We start from the raw sequence: 22,452 nt of genomic DNA, 5'->3' as shown, positions 1-22,452 counted from the left end.
TACTCCACGAAAAGGAATAACATGTGTTTTTAAAATCATGATTCCTCTCCAACTGCCCCCCACCCCACATGCTGGGCTGGGAATGGGCACCTGACATAGTCTATAGAGATTGGTAAGCATACTATGGGAGGCAGGGGGGCGGTTATAACCTCCCAGGCCAATCTAACTCTCTGTGTCTCTCTGTCTCTGTCTCTCAGGAACTATGGATACACCAGACAGTTAAGAGAAGGAAGAAAAGCTGAAAGACTTATAAAGAAGTCACGTTATATACTGGTCTCTGCCCCGGTTCCCAACACAGGGCTCCTAAATCCCTCATAAATAGGGGTGCTCGGAGAATATTCTATTCTCATATTTTAGTCTTTGACCCCAGTTCCTAGCACAAAGCTCCTAAAACTCTTATAATTTCCTAAGTGATAAGAGCACTAAGAGCACTTTTTATTTGAATATTTGGTCTCTGACCCCAGTTCCTGATAGAGGGCTCTGAAATCCCTTGGAATTTTCTGGGTGATAGGAGCATCTTTTGCTCTAATGAGGCAACCCAGAGTAGACTGCTGGTTGGCTGCTGGATCAGGGCCTGTTACCAGAGAGAACAAGCTATGATCAGAAGCTTGGAATTTTCATCCCCACCCCCTATTGAATAGAGAGGGGAAAGGAGCTGGAAATGGAATTAATAACTGATCATACTTACAAGATGAAGCCTCCATAAAAATCCCAATATTATGGGGTTTGGAGGAGCTTCCAGATTGTGCTAGTGAACACATCCAGGTACCAGGAGGGTGATGCTCCCCAATTCCACAGAGACAAGTTCATGTGCTCAGGACCCTCCCAGACCTTGCCCTATGTATCTCTTTACCTAGCTATCTATCTGTGTCCTTTATCGTATTCTTTATTATATAATAAAACTGGTACACATAAATAGGTGTTTCCCTGAGTTCTGTGAACTGTTCTAGAAAAAACTGAATCCAAGGGAGAGGAGGTCCAGGAACCTACAATTTGTAGCCAAGCTGGACAGAAGTTGTAGGTAATCTGGGGACCTACCACTTGCAATTCCTTTGCTAAAAAAAAAAAGTAGGAACTAGGACTTCCCTGGAGGTCCAGTGGTTAAGACTCTGTGCTTCCACTGCAGGGGCCACGGGTTCAATCCCTGGTCAGGGAACTAAGATCCCATATGCTGCACAGCATGGCAATCAATCAGGCAGTCAATCAATCAATAAATAAAAAGTAGAAACTAAAAACCACACTGTTTTTAGTCATATGAAGCTGTGTTAAGAGAGACTAAGTATGGTGCAGGATGGGGGGAAATGCATACATGCTTAAAAACAAGTCCTGAAAGGATCAAACCATTTTCAAGTAACTTAACTGCACTCCAGAATAAAGTTCAAAATTATTTATAGAAAAATAAAAATACCCAACATCCAAAAAGGTAATATTCACAGCAGTTGGCATTCAATAAAAAATTACCAGGCATACAAAGAAACCAAAAAATATGATCCATAGTAGGGAGAAAAAAAAAAATCAATCAAAACCAACCCAGCTCTGACAAAGATAATTAAGAGACTAGAACATTAAAACAATTATTATAATGTATTCCATATGTTCAAAAATCAGTGGACATGAAATATACTTTAAAAACTCATATCAAGGGCTTCCCTGGTGGCGCAGTGGTTGAGAGTCCGCCTGCCGATGCAGGGGACATGGGTTCGTGCCCAGGTCCGGGAAGATCCCACATGCCACGGAGCGGCTGGGCCCGTGAGCCATGGCCGCTGAGCCTGTGCGTCCGGAGCCTGTGCTCCACAACGGGAGAGGCCGCAACAGTGAGAGGCCCGCGTACCGCAAAAAAAACCCAAAAAACTCATATCAAACGTCTAGAGATAAAAACTACAATAAGTGATATGCAAAATACAATGGATGAAATTAACAGCAGATTAGACATTGCAAAAGAAAAGATTAGTGGTCTTGATGACACAGCAATAAAAACTTTATAAGATAAAACCTAGAAAGAAAAGGGAATTTAAAAAATGAACAGAGCATCAGTGAGTAGTGGGACAACAATCAGCTTACTATATGGATAATTTAAGTCTTCAAAACAGTGGCAGGATGAGAGGTAGACAGAAAAAAATATTTGAAGAAATAATGACCAAAATTTTCCCAAATTCGTTGAAATTACAAACCCATGACCCAAGAATCTCAAAGAACCCAAGCACAAGAAACATGAAAAAAGTTACACAAATGCATATCATAATCAAATTACTCAAACCGAGTGATAAAGAGGAAAACAGACACTTAAGAGCAAAGGAAGAAAGACAAGGATGGCAGATGACATCAGAAACAAGGTAAGTGAAAAGACAGGGGACCACCATCTTTAAAGTACTGAAAGAAAAAAATGACAACCTAGAATTTTGTACCCAGTGAAAATGTCTTTCAAAATCAAAGACTTTTTCAGACATTCAAAGCTAAGAGAATTTGTTACAATACAGTTGATACTATAAAAATATTTTAAAAAGGAAATCCTTTAGGCAGGAGGAAAATCACACTATATTAGAAATGGAGATCTACACAATGAAATGAAAGTACTGGAAATGATAACTACATGAGTAAATATTAGATATTTTTTCTATTTATATCTTTAAAAAATAATTAGCTGTTTAAACAAAAATAATAACAATGTAGTATGGAGCTTATAACTTATGTAGAAGTAAAATGTATGAGAACCATAACACAATAGGAAGGGAGAAATGGAAGTAAATTATTGAAAGTTCTTATACTATAGGTGAAGTGGTATACTATCACTTGAAGGTAGATGTGAGAAAAGGGTGTATGCTATAAGTCTTAAAGTAGTCACAAAAACAAATAACTGTCATCACTAATAAGGACAAAAAAGGAGATAAAATGGAATTGTAAAAAACTTCAAATAATCAAAAAGAAAAGAAAAGGAGGAAAGAGGGAACAAAGAACAGATGTGACAAACAAAACCAAATGGCCAGATGCTAGATTTAAACCTAACCTAGAAAGCTTGAATGGGATTTGCAAAAATGAAAATTCCTCTAAATGGGTAAAAGATTTGTGAGAGACTTCTATTCTTTTTCAAAATTGCTATTCCATAATCATATAAAAACTCTAAGCCACTATGTATATTTTTTATTAAATATCATACAAACAATAGTGATCAAAGGTATATGTATATTTTAAATATGTAACAAATATATAATAAAACATAAAAATGAATAAATGGAACAAATACTCATGCATCCACACATCTTAAGAAGTAGCAGAGGGCTTCCCTGGTGGCGCAGTGGTTGAGCGTCCGCCTGCCGATGCAGGGGACGTGGGTTCGTGCCCCGGTCCGGGAAGATCCCACATGACACGGAGCGGCTGCGCCCGTGGGCCATGGCCGCTGGGCCTGCGCGTCCGGAGCCTGTGCTCCGCAACGGGAGAGGCCACAGCAGTGAGAGGCCCGCATACCACAAAAAAAAAAAAAAAAAAAAAAGCTTAAAAAAGAAAAAAAAAAAAAAAAGACAATTACCAATACTTTGAAGACACCAGTGCATCCTCTCCTACTCTCAACCCCAGGCAACTACTATCTTGAATTTGGAATTAATCATCCCCCTACTCTTCTTTATGGTTTTACCAGATGTGTATGAAACTCTAAATAATAGGGTCTTTACACATTTTTAAATTTTATAAAACTAGGATCATACTGTATGTGTTATGATTTACTTTTTTTCACTCAACATTGTATTTTTATTATTCAGTTATGTTGGTATGTGTTGTTATGGTCCATTCATTTTCAGCATATTCACTCATTCTCTTATTGATAGACAAATAGATATTTAGAGTTTTTTTCTTAGAAGCACTGCTTATAAACATTCTTGTACACCTCCTAATTTAAATGGATATCTATAGGAGGGGAATTGTTATGTTTCCAGACTTTACAGTCATGCTGTGTTATTACCCCATTGTATCAATCAAAAGAGACCGAGACACTTGTTCAGGGTCATATAGCTAGGTAGTAGAGTTAAAACCAATAAATTCTACTCCTTCTACTTAAAAGAAAAAACTCAAGGTTAGGTAGTTCATACTCCTGGAAACAAGTAATTATCAAAAAGAATCCTGATAGTAAGTGGAACAGAATAGAGAGCCCAGAGATAAACCCACACACGTACAATTAATCTTCAACAAAAGAGGCAAGAATATATAATGAAGAAAAAACAGTCTCTTCAGCAAGTGGTGCTGGGAAAGCTGGACAGTGGCGTGTAAACCAATGAAGTTAGAACACTCTCACATCATACACAAAAATAAATTCAAAATGGCTTAAAGACTTAAATATAAGACATGACACCATAAAACTCCTAGAAGAGAACATAGACAAAACATTCTTTGACATAAATTGTAGCAATCATTTCTTAAGGTCATTCTCTCAAGGCAATAGAAATAAAAGCAAAAATTAACAAATGGGGCCTAATCAAACTTAAAAGCTGTTGCACAGCAAAGAAAACCATAAACAAAATGAAAACCTACAGAATGGGAGAAAATATTTGCAAGTGATGCAACCAACAAGGGCTTAATTTCCAAACTATTCAAACAACTCATACAGCTCAATAACAAAAAAGAAACAACCCAATCAAAAACTGGGCAGGAGATCTAAATAGACATTTCTCCACAGAAGACATACAGATGGCCAATAGGCACATGAAAAGATGCTCACCATCGCTAATTATTAGAGCAATCCAAATCAAAACTACTAAGAGGTATCACTTCACACCACTCAAAATGGCTATCATCAAAAAGTTTACAAATGATAAATGCTGAAGAGGGTGTGGAGAAAAGGGAAGCCTCCTACACTGTTGGTGGGAATGTAAATTGGTGCAACCACTATGGAGAACAGTATGGAGGTTCCTTAAAAAACTAAAAATAGGGGCTTCCCTGGTGGCGCAGTGGTTGAGAGTCCACCTGCCGACGCAGGGGACACGGGTTCGTGCCCCGGTCCGGGAAGATCCCACATGCCGCGGAGCGGCTGGGCCCGTGGGCCATGGCCGCTGGGCCTGCACGTCTGGAGCCTGTGCTCTGCAATGGGAGAGGCCACAGCAGTGAGAGGCCCGCGTACCGCAAAAAAAAAAAAAAAAAAAAAAAAAACTAAAAATAGAGTTACCATATGATCCTGCAATCCCACTCCTAAGCATATATACAGAGAAAACTCTAATTCAAAAAGATACTTTCACCTCAGTGTTCACAGAAGCACTATTTACAATAGGCAAGACATGGAAACAGGCTAAATGTCCATCATCAGATGAATGAATAAAGAAGATGTGATATATATATAAACAATGGAATATTACTCAGCCATAAAAAAGAATGAAATAATGCCATTTGCAGCACATGCAACATGAATGGACCTTATCATACAAGGTGAAGTAAGTCAGAGAAAGACAAATATCATATGATATCACTCATACGTGGAATCTAAAAAATGATACAAATGAACTTATTTACAAAACAGAAACAGAATCACAGATGTAGAAAACAAATTTATGGTTACCAAAGCAGGGTGGGCAGAAGGGATAAATTAGGAGTTTGGGATGAGCAAATGCAAACAACTATATATAAAAGATAAACAATAAGGTCCTACTGTATAACACAAGGAACTATGTTCAATATCTTGTAAGAAACTATAATGGAAAAGAATCTGAAAAAGAATCACTTTGCTGTACACCAGAAACTAACACAACACTGTGAATTGACTATACTTCAATAAAAAACAGATAGGTAGCATAGAAAGGAAGGAAGGGAGGGAGGGAGGGAGGGAGGAAGAAAGCATCCTGATAGGTATTATTTTATCTTTTATACATGAAGTTGAAAGAGGAGGTGACTGACCCCAGTCCATTCTATTACCTCTTGACTACTCTCGGCAACTTGATTACATGAAGTTCACATGACTACAACTTTCATCCTGTAAAACTATCCTGTACTTCACCATTCCTGAAAATTCCAGCCAAATATTTTATAGTTAAATATGTCGGGATATGTGTAAATTGTGTATGTATAAAATAATAAAATAGTGGGACTTCCCTGGCAGTCCAGTGGTTAAGACGCCGCACCTTCAATGCAGGGGACACAGGTTCGATCCCCGGTCGAGGAGCTAAGATCCCGCATGCCACGCGGCTCAGCCAAATAAAATAAATAATAATAAGAAGAAGAAAATAGTAATAAAGCAGTACTCATTGTGACCACAATGACTAACTTTAAGTAAATTACAAGCACTTTAATTTCTTCCAGGACTAAATCTGACTTTAGAAATTCTATGTTTAAGACTCACTGAAGTAAATGTAATAATCATCTTCAAATTACTCTGTATTCATTTTAGAAGTTATTTGAGAATTCTTCAAAAACTGTTTTCCATGTCATCCAAAACAACCAAATAATTTCCAAGATACATAACATTATTCTTACATTTAAAAAAGAGTACAAACCCAAACTTTTCTTTTTACTAGCTAAGTCAACTGATAACCCTTTAGCCCTGGACAATCCTCCAATTTAAAATATTTACATGAAAAGGATTCTGTGAAAATGGTAGAGTAGGAAACACCACGAATCTGTCTCCCTACCTGGACAACAATTATACTGGCAGCATCTGTCTAACATAAGGAACTCTGGAGTCAGCTGAAGGCTTGCAACTTCCACGGAAAAACTTGAACATGCAAATATCAGTTAATTTTGGTCAATTTCAACTCTTAGCACAGTAGCAGCTACCCACCCCCCAGCCACATAGCAGGTAGCTATTTACATGTTCCTGGAGCCGCTTACACACAGCTCGTGGGGGCTAGGTGGAATATAAGAACTCTGTCCTCTGCTTCTGATCACAAAGAGGTGGGCAGCCATTGTTGTTGCACCTCCCCTCACTGATGCAAGCCCCTCGTCTGGCTAAACTGACTTCCCAAAGATTTAATGGGGCAGCACCCTTTTTCACCCCTCTTCATTTTTTCCTGTTTCCTCTTTTGGGAGCCAGACATTAAAGACTAGGACATTCACAAACTGCTGATATACAAGAAAAATTAGAAAGTGACCACACATGCTAAGAGAAAGGCACAGAAAAGATCTGAACAGACATTAAGTTTATACCTCAGTCTGATCTTCAGCACAGACAGCCTACAACAATCAAAATACAAAAACTACAGCAAAAAATAGCAAACCCTGCGGAATGCAGACAATCTGATTTCCAGAGTTACATTATTAGATTCAAATGTCCAGCGTTCAAAAAGAAGTCACAAGGCATACAACGAAAAAGTATGGCCCATTCAAAGCAAAAAAAGATAAATCAAGAGAAACCATCCTTGAAAGATGTAATGGTAGATATACTAGGCGACTTTAAAACAACTGTCTTAAACATGTTCAAAGAACAAAAATGTAGACAAAGACAAGAAAACAATGTGTGAACAAAATGGAAATATCAATAAAGAGACAGACAACCTGAAATAAACCAAAAAGAAGTTATGATGCTGCAAAGTACAATAACAGCAAGGAAAAATTCACTAGGTGGATTCAAAGGCAGACCTGAGCAGGCAGGCAGAAGAAGTTCTAGCCAGAGCAATTAGGTATGAAAAAGAAATAAAAGCCATCCAAATTAGAAAGGAAGCAATAAGATGATCTGTTTGCAAATATGATCGTATATGGAGAAAACTCTAAAGACTCCACAAAAGAAAACTGTCAGAACTAATAAATGAATTCAGCAAAGTAGCAGGATACGAAGTCAACAGACAAAAATTAGTTGCACTTCTATCCATCAAAATTGAAGAATCTGAAAAGGAAATTACAAAATCAATTCCATTTACAATAGCATCAAAAAGAATAAAATACTTAGGAATTAACCAAGAAAGTGAAAGACATGTTCAATGAAAAAACAATGCTGAAAGAAATGAAAGAAGACAGATAAATGGAAACACATCTCATGGTCATGGATTGGAAGATTTAATATAGTTAAAATGTCAATACTACCCAAAGCAATCTACAGATTCAACACAATCCCTATCAAAATCCCAACAACATATATTGCAGAAATAGAAAAACTCATCTTAAAATTTAAATGGAGAGACTTCCTGGTGGCGCAATGGTTAAAAATCCCTCTGCCAGTGCAGGGGGCATGGGTTTGATCCCTGGTCCAGGAAGATCCCACATGCTGCGGAGCAATTAAGCCCAGGCGCCACAACTACTGAGCCTGCACTCTAGAGCCCATGCTTGCAACAAAAGAAGCTACCGCAATGAGAAGCCCGCGCACCGCAACAAAGAGTAGCCCCCGCTCGTCACAACTAGAGAAAGCCCGCACACAGCAATGAAGGCCCAATGCAGCCAATAAATGGATAGATAAATAAATAAAATTAATAAAAAATAATAAAATAAACAGTTTGAAAAAAATTTAAATGGCATCTCTAGGGACCCCAAATAGCCAAAATAATTGAAAAAAAAAGAAAAGAACAAAACTGGAGGGCTCATAGTTCTTAATATCAAAACTTATTACAAAAGTCAAGTAATTCCAACACTGCAATACTGGCATAAAGACAGCTAAATAGACCAATGCAATAGAACCCAAATCCCAGAAATAAACCCTTACATATATGGTCATATTTTTGACAAGTGTGGCAAGACCATTCAGTGGGAAAAAGGACAGTCTTTCCAACAAGCGGTGCTGGGAAAACATGATACCCACGTGCAGAAGAATGAAATTGGACCCTTACATAAAACCATATATTAAAAACTCCAAATGGATCAAGGACCTAAATCTAAGACCCAAAACAATAAAACGCTTAGAAAAAATGTAGGACAAAAGCTTCATGACATTGGATTTGGCAATGATTTCTTGGATATGACACTAATGGCACAGGTAACAAAAGAAAAAATAGACAAATTGAAATTCATGAAGTTTTAAAATCTTGTGCATCAAAGGACACTATCCTTAGTAAAACAATGCATTACTTAAAAAGTCATGCATTAATACAAGATCCACTCAATGTACAGGATAGGCCTATAGATTTTAATGTAACAGAATAGGAAATATTCAATGATATTGTTTCAGGTTACATTTTGCAAATAACCTTTGAGAAACTACCACTAGTGTAGCTTTGATTTAGTATCAAAGATTAATATTATCTGAAACACAATTATCTGAAACAGTTATTTAAAATTCTACTCCTTAAAAAAACAAAAAAGCTCACTATCCAGAGATCCACTGAATAAAAACGCAACTCACACCATTGGAGAAAATATTCTCAAATCATATATCCGGTAAGGGATTAAGATACAGAATATATAGAGAACTTCTAGAACTCAACATCAAAAAACCAAACCACCGGATTCAAAAATGGGCAAAGGACTTTAGTAGATATTTCTCTAAAGAAGATATATGTGGCCAACAAGCACATGAAAAGATGTTCAAATCACTAATCATTCAGGAAATGCTAATCAAAACTTCAAGGAGGGGCTTCCCTGGTGGCGCAGCGGTTGGGAGTCCGCCTGCCGATGCAGGGGACGCGGGTTCGTGACCCGGTCTGGGAAGATCCCACGTGCCGCGGAGCGGCTGGGCCCGTGAGCCATGGCCGCTGAGCCTGCGCGTCCCGAGCCTGTGCTCCGCAACGGGCGAGGCCACAGCAGCGAGAGGCCCTTGTACCGCAAAAAAATAAAATAAAATAAAACAAAACTTCAAGGAGATACCACTCCATACCCATTAGAATGGCTACTACAAAATAAATAATAACAGAAAATAACAAGTGTTGACAAGGATATTAAAAAATCGGAACCATGTGCAATGTTGGTGGGAATGTAAAAATGGTGCAGCTGTTAACAGAAAGCAATATGGCAGTTCCTCAAAAAATTAAAAATAGAGTTACCATATGATCCAGGAACTCCACTTCTGGGCATATACCTAAAAGACTTGAAAGCTGGGTCTCAAAGGGATATTTGTACACCCATGTTCATAGCAGCATTATTTGCAACAGCTGAAACTGGGAAGTAACCCAAGTGTCCATATACTGAAGAATGGATAAGCAAAATGTGGCATATGGCATATACATACAATGGAATATTATTCTGCCTTAAAAACGTTAATTCTGCAATATGTTACAACGTGGTTGAAACTTGAGGATATTATGCTGAATGAAATAAACCAGTCTCAAAAAGACAAACACTGTATGATTCCACTTACATGAGTATTTAGTCAAAATCATAAAGACAGAAATTGTAATGGTGGTTGCCAGGGACTGGGGGGAAGGGAGAATGCTGAGTTATTTAATAGGTATAGAGTTTCAGTTTTACAAGATGAAAATTGTTATGGGGATGATGGTGATGACTGCACAACAATATGATGATATTTAATACCACTGAACTGTGCACTTGAAAATGGTTAAGATAGTAAATTTTATGTTATGTGTACCTTACCACAGTAAAAAAATATATATATATTTGTAATAATTTGGTCTCTGACTTATTTCATGTCTTAATCTTGCTTCTTAAATGATGCTGTTTTTAATTACACTATTATCTAACATGCTGTTTATTAATTACATGGATGCTATGTAAAGCACATATTTCTAAATGAGCAGATACCTAAACCAACAGTAAGGGCACATCAGATTACTCTCCAAATATTACTTTGCTAGTTTCAATGAAAGGGAATCAGATTACAAAACTGTTACATAAAAAAGCCTTAAAGCTTAATTGTATTTCATTAAAGAAAACATCAAAATGAATGATTTTTAACTAGATGCATACCAACTTTATATACGCTATAGATAAAATTAACAGGAGGTTAAATAATTTCATACTGTAAAAGTATAAAATCCTGTAAGCTCCAAAACACCAGCAGTGTAAAGAGCCAACATTCAATTTTAGGGATTTGAAACTGAACGCTCCTTTAATAGCTCTGTTGGAAGTTGTTAGAATGGTATTTCAAGTATTTTCTGTAATTTGAATTAAACATTACCTTAAAAATGCTGAGCTGGGGAAAAAATGTTAAGAACATCTCCAAATCTAGCATAACAGTTCAATGCTCTATTGTTTGTTGCCTTAACAAAATGAATGTTTACAACGAATTCAGAAACCACCTGGAGATTCAAACTGACGATGAAATTGCAATGACAAATCGTGCCACTAGACATCAGTTTTAACCAGAGATGCTTCTCCATGAAGGCAGAGAAGACAGACAACCTTATTATTGGTATAACTGGAAACGTGCTGACACTCCCACCTGACCAAAAATCCTCTCTTCCAACGTATTATATTACCTGTGAAATGTAGCTTATAAACTAATCAGTACCGATGCATTCCTTCATCTGATTAACAAGGGGAATTCACTCTAAAGAGAACAAGGCCTGTGAAATACCAAACAGGCAACTTTGATTGTGTGCATCTGGGAGTGGGGATGGGGGCATGTTTGTAGCCTTCCTGGAGTATGGGAATGTCCTATCCTGCTATAAGACTGCAGTGAGAATTCTGGTTTTGAAAGCTCTTCCTTCTAAAATTCTCTGTAAATCAAGAACAGAAATCATGAGATTTTTAAGAACAACAACAGGGAAAAACCTTTTTCTCTTAGCAGTGAGAAGAATTCATTTAGCAGAATCACAGAAATTTTAAATAAGTGTTCAAGGTGAAAGGTAAGACTCCAAGAAATCAGATTTTGGGAATAATGCACACCTACTCTATATAAGAAAAGGAGATGATGTTTTGCTCCTCAGAAGGAGAGGGAGGAAATGGGGAGAGCCAGAGGGAGCATGCTGTGTACTATCCCATTAGATCCATCCAGGCACTCTATGCCCAATGTTTAGTAAGGAATTTAATGCAAGCCACATTTTTTTTTCAGTAAACTGCATAATGAAATAATTATGGTCAAGCCTGATCTCAGAAAAGGTTATTTTCTACTTTCTATTAACAAATGTAAAATTATCTGCTATTTGCCATACCAACTCACTTTTTTTTGAATTTTATTTTATTTTTTTATACAGCAGGTTATTAGTTATCAATTTTATACATATTGATGTATAAATGTCAATCCCAATCTCCCAATTCATCCCACCACCACCACCACCCATCCCCCCCACTTTCCCCCCTTGGTGTCCATACGTTTGTTCTCTACATCTGTGCCAACTCACTTTTAGCAAATCACTTTCTTCCTTCATTAAATACATAGGAAAAGTTTGTGAATTGTAAGAAGTTTACTGAAGGAATACCATTCCTTTAATCATACTCCTTACTTCATAAATCACTTATCGTTTTAAGCCCACTTTATATCACTTTATTATAAATGAAGCAATGAGAAATAGCATTATCATGATTTTCATGGTATTTTAAACATTTATATTTTATTATCACTGCATCATTTTAATTTTGACTTTGTTTTAGTAAACTCTCTTTCAAATGCATTCCATAATTTATTTCTAAGTTTTTTTAATAATATTCTTCAAAATCGAATGTTACTGCATTAATTTAATTTAAAAATGAAGTCATACTTTTTCTGAAAACTAAGTCAACCTTATTTGACTGGTTTCACAATTAGGTTATATGGCAGTATTTTATCCAAAACTGAAAATTCAATCAGCAAATAAGCCACCTCAAGATGTTGAGAAAAACATATTTAAAGCAGGTGAAAAGATAAAAGCATTTGATTTAAAATACTGTTTTAGGAAGAGGATACTGAAATAATATTTCAATTTTTCCTAACACTTTCAGAACATATTGAATTAATTAAGGTAACTCTAAATGAGAGAGGCAAAATGTTAATAAAGCTTTAAAAGACTAACAGGTAGTAAATCCTTTTGCAAGTCAGGTGGTTTTCAATTGTTTGCTTTCAGCCATTGAATAACAGCCTGAATCAGTTAACCGGTTAATACATCATTGAAAACAAGTTCTGATAACAGGCTACCATGTGATTTTGTTTTGCAAATGACATGGAAGAAGTCCAAAGAACTCCCACCTTCTTATTTATGTGAATATGGTTTCTAAGCACATACATCTATAACTCTGGAAAATACAAATTTGAAACTCAATCCAGTCTCATTCTAATACTCATCCACATATATATAAACTAATCAGAGCAGAAAAAGTCCCATCCATTAACAGATACATTTCCATTAAAATTTTACTTTTAATATTTAATAATTATCTAAAATTTAAAACATTTGTTTTGATAAACTGTATGCTACTAAGAATTGTAATGGGCTTCCCTGGTGGTGCAGTGGTTGAGAGTCCGCCTGCCAATGCAGGGGACACGGGTTCGTGCCCTGGTCCGGGAAGATCCCACATGCCGCGGAGCGGCTGGGCCCGTGAGCCATGGCCGCTGAGCCTGCGCGTCCGGAGCCTGTGCTCGGCAACGGGAGAGGCCACGGCAGTGAGAGGCCCGCGTACCGCAAAAAAAAAAAAAAAAAAATTGTAATGATAAAGTTTATTACACTTAAAGCCATAAGTGGCAGATTGAAAAAAACAAAAAATTAGTTTCAATTTATATTTTTGATAAAGAAGTATGATGACACTGGGATCATGAAAAGACATTTTAGCATTAAAATATAATAAAGATAAAATCATGTCAGGAGAGTGTACTGGAAGTTTGACAATAAGGATGTATAGAAACCTCAACTTTTGACTGTCAAAGAGAGAGCTACCTATTTTTTAAATAGATGATGGCAATTAATATTTAGATTACACTGTATATTTTTTGAAGAATGATATAACAGTTCTGGTTAAAAATTCAATATTTATAATACATTGGAAATTACAACCTTTACAACTGTGTAAACATGATATATTTTAGATGTTAATTTTTAAATAGGTGACGGAATACGTAGGGTTTTTTTTTAATATTAGTAAGATCTTAGTTTTCTAAACATGCAAGAAGACCTCAGACAAGTCACAACCTTTGAAACTGAGTTTCCTAAACTGTAAAATGAGGATAATATCTACTCATTCTACCTCAGGATTAAATTATGTATGTAATATTATGAATGTTCACTACATATATGTATATGCATACATATATATGCTTTCAGTTAAATGTAAAACAATATGATTAAATTTATGAGGGCCTAGAAAAATAACACCTCCCTTAAGTTTGAGTACTTCTTATATGAACTAGACAGACCAAGGAAGACATCACATGACAAATCCCAGCTGTAAGTCATGAAAACTTGATTCATTTCCAGGGGCTATATATTAAATTGAACATATAAGTAACTAAATTCTTTATGTGCCACAATTCTTTCAAATTAAACTTGATCAAATATGGGTGGGTATTACAAAACTAGACTTGGGAACTAAGGCACTGAAATGTTCAACTAAAAAGGAGCAAAGTCCTTAGATTTAGAAGCAATGCTGTAGAGGGCCATCCTTATCCAGTCAATCCCAACTTTTGGGGACCGTCTGCAACTTCCTATCTTTACAATGAACACTTTGCAACATAAATTCTAAGGCCTGCAGAAAGGTTATGAAACCAATAAGAGTAATATATGCCCATTCTCTGGGCCTCCATCTACAGTTCTCATTTGTTCCATTTAGATGGAGCCAACCATATTCCCCAGGCAAACCAATCATACTAGACTATAAATATATATTAGAACAAAAGATAATTTTAAATATACATTTTATAATCTAAACTGTTCTTAATTCTATCTATAGCCTAAGCCTGATAATTTTGCTAAATGATTTGATGAACAAGTTAATAATAAGCTATTTACCAAAAAATTGATAATATATAAATTTTTATTAAAGTGTCAAATTACATCTGGGAAATTTCTGATATGTTCAGTATTTCACAACTTCTTCCAATCATTTTCCAATATAATTTGCGTTTACAAAATTTCTGTTTAGCTAGAAAAGTTTGAAACTGCTTAGGTTCATTAAGCCAAGATTAGTCTTCCAACTCCACAATGGCAATTTTAAAGGCATTCTGCTCATTCCCATTGTGAGGAAGATATGTTGTGTTCCATGAGGCATTTACAGATGTATAAGACACAGTCTCTGAACTCAAGGAAATTTCAGTCTAATAACTGATACAGAAAAGTTGAAAGTAATGTACAGTGAACACCACAAAAATTCTACAATTAACATTTTACTATATGGTATTTTCTCACATTACTGTATTTGCTTTATCTATATTTTGATTTTTTTATGGGCTAACTATTCATCCTTCTATACATCATTAATCCATCTTATATTTTTAATGCATTTCAAAGAAAGTTGCAGGCATAAGTATGTTTCACCCCTAAATACTATCATTAACTAGAGTTTAATAATTTTTAGAGATGTTTTTAGAGAAAATTCACAAATATGAAATGCACAAATCTTATAACATTTGCAGATTTTTGCAAAAGCTTATACTTCTGTAATGCAAACTCCTATCAAGATATACACCATTACTGTCAGCCAAAAAGTTCTTTCATGCTCGTTCCCAGTCAATCCCCACCCCAACTCCCACCCCCGGAGCACTGGCTCGGCAACCCCCGGGCCGAGGACCGGTACTGGTCCACGGCCTGTTAGGAACTGGGCCACACAGCAGGAGGTGAGCGGCAGGCGAGCAAGCGAAGCTTCATCTGCCTCTCCCCATCACTCGCATTACCACGTGAACCATACTATGCCCACCCCCGTCCGTGGAAAAATTTTCCACCAAACCAGTCCCTGGTGCCAAAAAGATTGGGGACCGCTGCTCTAGAAGGAACCACTGTTAGTGATTTTTTTTTCCCCACCACAGATTAGTTTTGTAGGTAACTTTTAAATTCAAAATTTAAAACAAAGAGCCGTGAATTCCCTGGTGGCGCAGTGGTTAAGAATCCGCCTGCCAACTGAGGGGACACGGGTTCGAGCCCTGGTCCAGGAAGATCCCACATGCCACGGGGCAACAAAGCCCGTGCGCCATAACTACTGAGCCTGCGCTTTAGAGCCCGTGAGCCACAACTACTGAGCCTGTGCGCCTAGAGCCCATGCTCTGCAACAAATAGAAGCCATCGTAATGAGAAGCCCACGAACCGCGACGAAGAGTAGCCCCCGCTCACCGCAACTAGAGAAAACCCGCGCACAGCAACGAAGACCCAACGCAGACATAAATAAATGTAACAATTTTTTTAAAATCCATCTTTAAAAAAAAACAAAAACAAAGCGATCAGGCTGAAGAATCAAAAAAGAATTCATGTGGATCGATAGGTGTGCAGATACACGATAAAGTAAATAAAGCAAAATGTTTAACAATTACAGAAATTAGGCGCTAGGTACTATATAGGTGTGCCAGTTATCAATTTACTATCTCTCAGCATTAAATCTACCTTTATTTGCCCTGCTTTATGACAATGGAACTAGACCCTCTAAACACTTCTTCGCCAGCTTTAGAGAGGGCCCTATCAGGTCACTACAGCAGCAGAGGAACACTTCCCTTCTGGATTCCAGTTCTCTATTATTATTAATTAGTGTGAAGGCCCAAGAACACTGATGAGGAGAAAGGTCCAGCTGTGGCCTCAGGCCCTGTGGCCATGGTAGGTATGCCCTTTTTGAAGAGGCCTGCATCCAAGCTTTGGGAAGAAGGGCTCTCTCCCAGTCTTTCTTCCTCATCCTAGTATCAATAGTAGGTGCTGCTCTTCCACAACTGCTACTTCTGGGACCCTTAGACACAGAGCTCTTTTACCTCTTCTAACAGCTAACCACCCCTCCTTGTTCTAGTTAACAATTCATCATATTAAATTTGCAAATAACCTGTATAGTTGTCTCTCCTGACTGAACTCAGACTACTCTCAAGGATATTTACTGTACAGCTTGTCTGTATGTTTGACAATGTTGGGGGAGGGAGGAAACAGGGAGATGTATTTTAAAAGATTGGCAGAATGTTGATAATTGTTGAAGCTGGATGATGGACTGAGAAAATTATACTGTCTCTTCATTTTGTTTATGTTTGTAATTTTTTGTAATAGTTTTTAAAAGTGGAGGGCGGGGAAGAAAGGCTTCATATAGGCCAAAGCATTTGGAGAGAGCCTGGTGGAATAGATTTTGACAGGCATAAATGGAGGCTGAGGTTCCAGGTGAGAAAAAGCACACAGTGAAAATGGCAGAATACTGAAGGACATATTTGAGCAATAGCAAGTAAGCTGGCTAAAGTAAAGGTGTATAATGCAAATGAATGTTTGCTGAGATTTTTTTTTCCTCCCCTTTAACCTTCATTTCAAGGTGTTAGTTCTTCATACTCAATTGCTTTTTTTCCCCCTACTCTCCTGTCCCTACCCCATACTTCTACTTACTATCCAAAGTCTAGCTCTTACCCATTCTTCCCCACCTCTTATTAATAATAAATTGATCCATTTCAGAGTCTTTTCATATATCTTAATTTTTTTAAACAGTGGGCATAATTATATGTCTTGGGACACATTTAGGCGAAAATATAGGTATGTTTGTGCTCATATAGCAGTATTTTTTACATGTAAAGCCATTAGCAGTGAAATGAGACAAGTTTTCCTAATCTCTAGTTAGTAGGGGATAAGAGAAAACATTAATTGATTTACTATTATTTAATAACTCGTGACTTTTTATAATCACAAAATACACCTATACACACAAGAATGAGTAGGTGTGTGTCAACACATTATCTCCGGGAAGGGGTTGGTAATATTCTTTGTTAAGCTGAGTAGTGAACTGACCAAATAATAAAATTAATACCCATTATTTTCTCCACCCACCAATACATTTAAAGCACCCTTAGGCTATTCTCCAGTGACAACTCTCTCTGTCCTTCCTTAGGAATGACAAAAATCATAAAATTTGACTTACGAAAAACATTTTTGTTTAATCCAAACTGAAAATATTATGAAGTATAAAAGCAGCTAGAAATTTAAGAACTCATAATACAGATAATATCAGAGAGAGCACATATATCCAAATAAAACATATATTATGATTCATAAAAAGCACGTATGAATATGGACCTGTTGCACACATTAAAATATATAGACACCCCAGCTGAGCTCCTTTCTCTCCTAACCCCCATTATTGGTAGGGTCTGAACCTACCATTCTATTTCAAGCTTCAACAAGTGGCACATGCTCTTCCACCTATTTAGAGTGTGGCGGGACATAGGTATTCCAGAACAGTAGAGAGCAGAAGACAAATGTTGTTCGGTGTCACGCAGGCGATGACTATGCTTTCCTATGCCCTCCTGAGGATGCAGTGCTGCGGATGCTAAGTTTCATTCAAGATCTAGGACAATACATTGTTTGTAAACTTTGCACACCAAAACTGTCAATGTGAGTTCTTCCAGAATAAATCAGCAATGGTTAAGACAAGAATTGGGTTTCTTTCCTGCCTCGCACAGGATTCTTCCTGTGTAGTCAGTATCACAGACAGCAATGCACTCCATAGGGTACCCATGGGCAAAAGAAATGCCTCCACAAAGATATGCAGCAGCTGCTCCTGCTCTAGATGATGCAACGCACTCAATAAGGTACCAGGGGCAAAAGAAATGCCTCCCCAAAGATATGCCGCAGCTGCTCCTGCTCTAGATGATGCAATGCACTCAATAAGGTACCAGGGGCAAAAGAACTGCCTCCACAAAGATATGCCGCAGCTGCTCCTGCTCTAGATGATGCAATGCACTCAATAAGTACCAGGGGCAAAAGAACTGCCTCCACAAAGATATGCCGCAGCTGCTCCTGCTCTAGATGATGCAATGCACTCAATAAGGTACCAGGGGCAAAGGATGCCTCCACAAAGATATGCTGCAGCTGCTCCTGCTCTAGATGACGCCTTGCTTCCACTAAGTTCTGGCAGCCATGCAACAGAACTTTCTGCGATAATGAAAATGTTTGCTAGTCTATCACATGTGGCTATTGAGCACTTGAAATGTAGCCAGTGTGACTGAGAAACTGTATTTTTAAATTAATTTTTATTGACATAGAGTTGACATATGTTAGTTTCAGGTATACTACAAAGTGATTTGATATTTGCATACATTATGAAGTGATCATCATAATGAGTCTAGTAACCATCTGTCTCCACACAAAGGTATTACAATATTATTGACCATATTCCTAATGTTGTATATTACATCCCCATGGCTTATTTATTACATAACTGTAGGTCTGTACATCTTAATCCCTTACACCTATTTCATCCACTCCTCTATCCCTTCCCTTCTGGCAACCACCTGTTTGTTCTCTGTTATCTATAAGTCTGTTTTGTTTCATTTGTTTTGCTTTTTACATTCTATACATAATTGAGAGCATGTGGTATTTGTCTTTCTCTGACTTATTGCACTTAGCATAATACTCTCTAGATCTATCCATGTTGACAAAAATGGCAAGATTTCTTTTTTTTTATGTCTGAGTAATATCCATATACCACATCTTCCTTACCCATTAGTCTATCAGTGGTATTTAGGTTGCTTTCATATGTTGGCTATTGTAAATAATGCTGCAATGAACACTGGAGGTGTTTTTGAATTGGTTTTTCTGTTTTCTTTGGGTTAATGCCCATAAGTGAAATTGCTAGATCATATGGCAGTTCTATTTTTAATTTTTTAAAGAAACTCCATACTGTTTTCCATAGTGGCTGCACCAATTTACAATCTCACCAACAGTGCTTAGCAATATTTTTTGGTTAAGCCTCCTCATGCAAGGGAAACAAAAACAAACAAATGAGACTACAACAACTAAAAAGCTTTTGCACAGCAAAGGAAACCATCAACAACACAAAAAGGAAGCTTACTAAATGGAGAAGATATTTGTAAATAATATATCCAATAAGGGGTTAATATCCAAAGTATACAAGGAACTCTTATAACTCATCATCAAAAAAACAAACCCAAACAACTCAATTACAAAATGGACAGAGGACCTGAATTGAAATTTTTCCAAGGAAGATGTACAGATGGCCAAAAGACACACGAAAAGATGCTCAATATCACTAATCATCAAGGAAACGCAAATCAAAATCACAAGGAGACACCACTCCCTCACACCTGTACAAATGGCTGTTACCAAGAAGACAACAAATAACAAGTGTTGGTGAGGATGTAGAGAAAAGGGAACCCTTGTGTGCTAATTTTATTTAATTTTTATTAATTTAAATGTAACAGCCACATGACAATGCAATTCCAAAGCCTTAGTTTTAAAAAAAAGCAGGGACTTAACACATGTATGTTTGCAAATTGTTGAATGTCAACCCAAAACACTACCTGCAACACTGCAAAGTGGTTCTACCTCCTCCTACCCTAGCTGCCTGGCAGAAACATCCATTTGTCCTCATTCAGACAGCACCTCCTTTGTGAAACTGTGGCAACCCAGAGTTACTAACTTGTTACCTAACTATTACTAACCAGGTCACACCATGTTGTCATTATGGGTTTACATATCTGTGTTCCCTGCTAAACTGGGGCTCTAAAAAGGCAGCAGTTGTGTATTATTAACTTCTGAATCCCCAGAGCCTAGCAGAATGCCACATCCTAAAATCCTTGCTCTATTATCACACCAGTCTTCATTTAACCAATCCATGCTCTTCAATTTATCACACCAGTCTTCATTTAACCAATTTATCACACCAGTCTTCATTTAACCAATCCATACTCTTCACTACCATCTGAAATCTCATAATCCCACCATCCATAATGAACATCTTAGAACTGGAGAAATTACAGGTCATATTATCTGTACCAACAGGTGTGGTGTTTTACTTCTACATACAATTGCTCAGTAGAAAACACTGTAAAATAGTGGAAACGATGCATATTAGAAACTCAAGTTTTCTAAGAGAAATAACGAGAAAGTAGTTAGACACAGGAGTTTGGAATTCAGGACGAGACACAAATTTGGGAGTTTTTGACATAGAAGTGGCATTTTGAAACTATGCAACTCATGAATTAAATCACTAAGGGATTAAGTGTAGACAGAAGAATACAGGCACTCCAAGGTTAAAAGGTCAGAAGTGAAAAAGAACTTGCAAAGAACACTGAGAAGGGGCAACCAGTGACATACAGGAAAACCAGGAAATATGCTGTCTGAGAGCCACGTGAATAGTTATTCAAGGAGGAGAGAGTCATTAAGCTATGATAAATGCTATTGATAGATCAAGTTGGAAAGTAAGGTTCCATTTCTTTCACACAATAGCAAACCCTCCAAAACTGAAGAGAAAAACTGAAAGATACCACTTGGCATTCAATCACCAGTGTAACCAGAAGTTACACCAGTGTTTTCTAATATAGATATTTCTTTCATTTCATTACACATATGCTATTCCAGATCATCACATCTTCCTCTTAACATCCACATGAAACAAGGTTTCAGAGAGCACAATTTTCCTGGGCAGCACTAATTTTAAACGAAAACCTCGTTAAGTTATTTTACCAGCTGAGACTGACTGAAATAACGAGTGTCTCCCATTCAGCTGCCACGCTTTCCTTAGAAATGCAGGTTTGGCATAATTTAAAGGTCAAGATGGTTTAAAGAGCATTCAGTTTCCAAAAAAGAACGGACAAAAGTGTCAACATTCACGGAAAACTTAGAGAAAAAGTTAGACTGTGAACTCCAGGAAGGGAGGGGCTCATTTCCCACAAAGCTGGAGCTCAATATTTTTCACTTAACTTGAAAATAGCTGTATCTTACTGCGGGGAGGTGGCGTGAACTTCAGGGCACTACGCCATCCAGAACACTGTTGCCCGAACACTATGCACGCAGAGAGGGACCGGCGAGCTCGCGGGCATCCGCGCAGAAGATCAGCACCTGGGTCGATAAACGCAACGCGGGACGGCGCACAACCGCACACCGGACCCTAAGGTTGAAAGACCCTAGCCTCGGGCGGGGACTCACCTGCCTCCGGAGTGGGGAAGATGTGCTGCCCCCGGCCGTCTCTGAGGGTGCGTCCCTGCAAACCCCTCACCGCGTCACTGGACACTACCGAGGCGGTGAAGAAGGACCCGTGAGGACGCTGCGCGTTCGCTCGGTCGCCTAGGTGTCTGAGCTGCAGCGCCACGGACCCCTCAGGTACTCCTCAGCGGCCCGTGCGTGCGCGCGCTCTCCCACCTCGTCGCTTAGCAACCTGCGAAGCCGTCCAGTCTTCTCTACACTTCAATTCCTCCCGCCCCCGCAGACTGTGAATAGTTTTAAAAAAGATTTTGTTTCCGGGTCGAACCGGCTTTACGCAGCGGAAGGTCTCTTTACCTCCCACGTTTACCCTTGAGGGGAGGATAAAGTCTTAGCAGCTTACGGGAGAGCGCTGGAGCTAAGGGCTCTGTCTCTCCACCCTCGAGTTACACTCGCCTCCCCTCTCGCCAATTGCTAGGCGCCATCCGGCAGGTCCTTTTTTCCTGAGCCCAAATCCTCCGCTCGTCGCCGTCCTCCAATCACAGCGGCCCGCCCTCGGGAACTACTTTGCAATCGGCGAAGAGCGCAAGGAGCAGGGCGTGAGAAGACAATCTGACCTCGGGAAGTGTAGTTCAACACTCGAAGGAAATGCATT

The 22,452-nt window shown here is 38.1% G+C and overlaps 1 protein-coding gene across 1 annotated transcript in view; it reads right to left on the bottom strand.

The window, feature by feature from the left end:
* WDPCP (WD repeat containing planar cell polarity effector) overlaps positions 1-22,282 on the bottom strand; it is a 255,317-nt gene extending 233,035 nt beyond the window's left edge. The window contains exons 1-3 of the mRNA XM_067703850.1: positions 22,254-22,282; positions 22,017-22,168; positions 21,804-21,868 (exon numbers count right to left, since the gene is read on the bottom strand). Coding sequence (XP_067559951.1) covers positions 21,804-21,868; positions 22,017-22,168; positions 22,254-22,282 — 246 coding nt within the window. The remainder of the gene's footprint in view (positions 1-21,803; positions 21,869-22,016; positions 22,169-22,253) is intronic.
* Between the last annotated feature and the right edge of the window lie 170 nt (positions 22,283-22,452).

Source organism: Pseudorca crassidens, chromosome 14 (genome assembly GCF_039906515.1).
Source record: "Pseudorca crassidens isolate mPseCra1 chromosome 14, mPseCra1.hap1, whole genome shotgun sequence".
Lineage (NCBI taxonomy): Eukaryota > Metazoa > Chordata > Mammalia > Artiodactyla > Delphinidae > Pseudorca > Pseudorca crassidens.
This window is presented reverse-complemented; position numbering and strand designations above follow the sequence as displayed.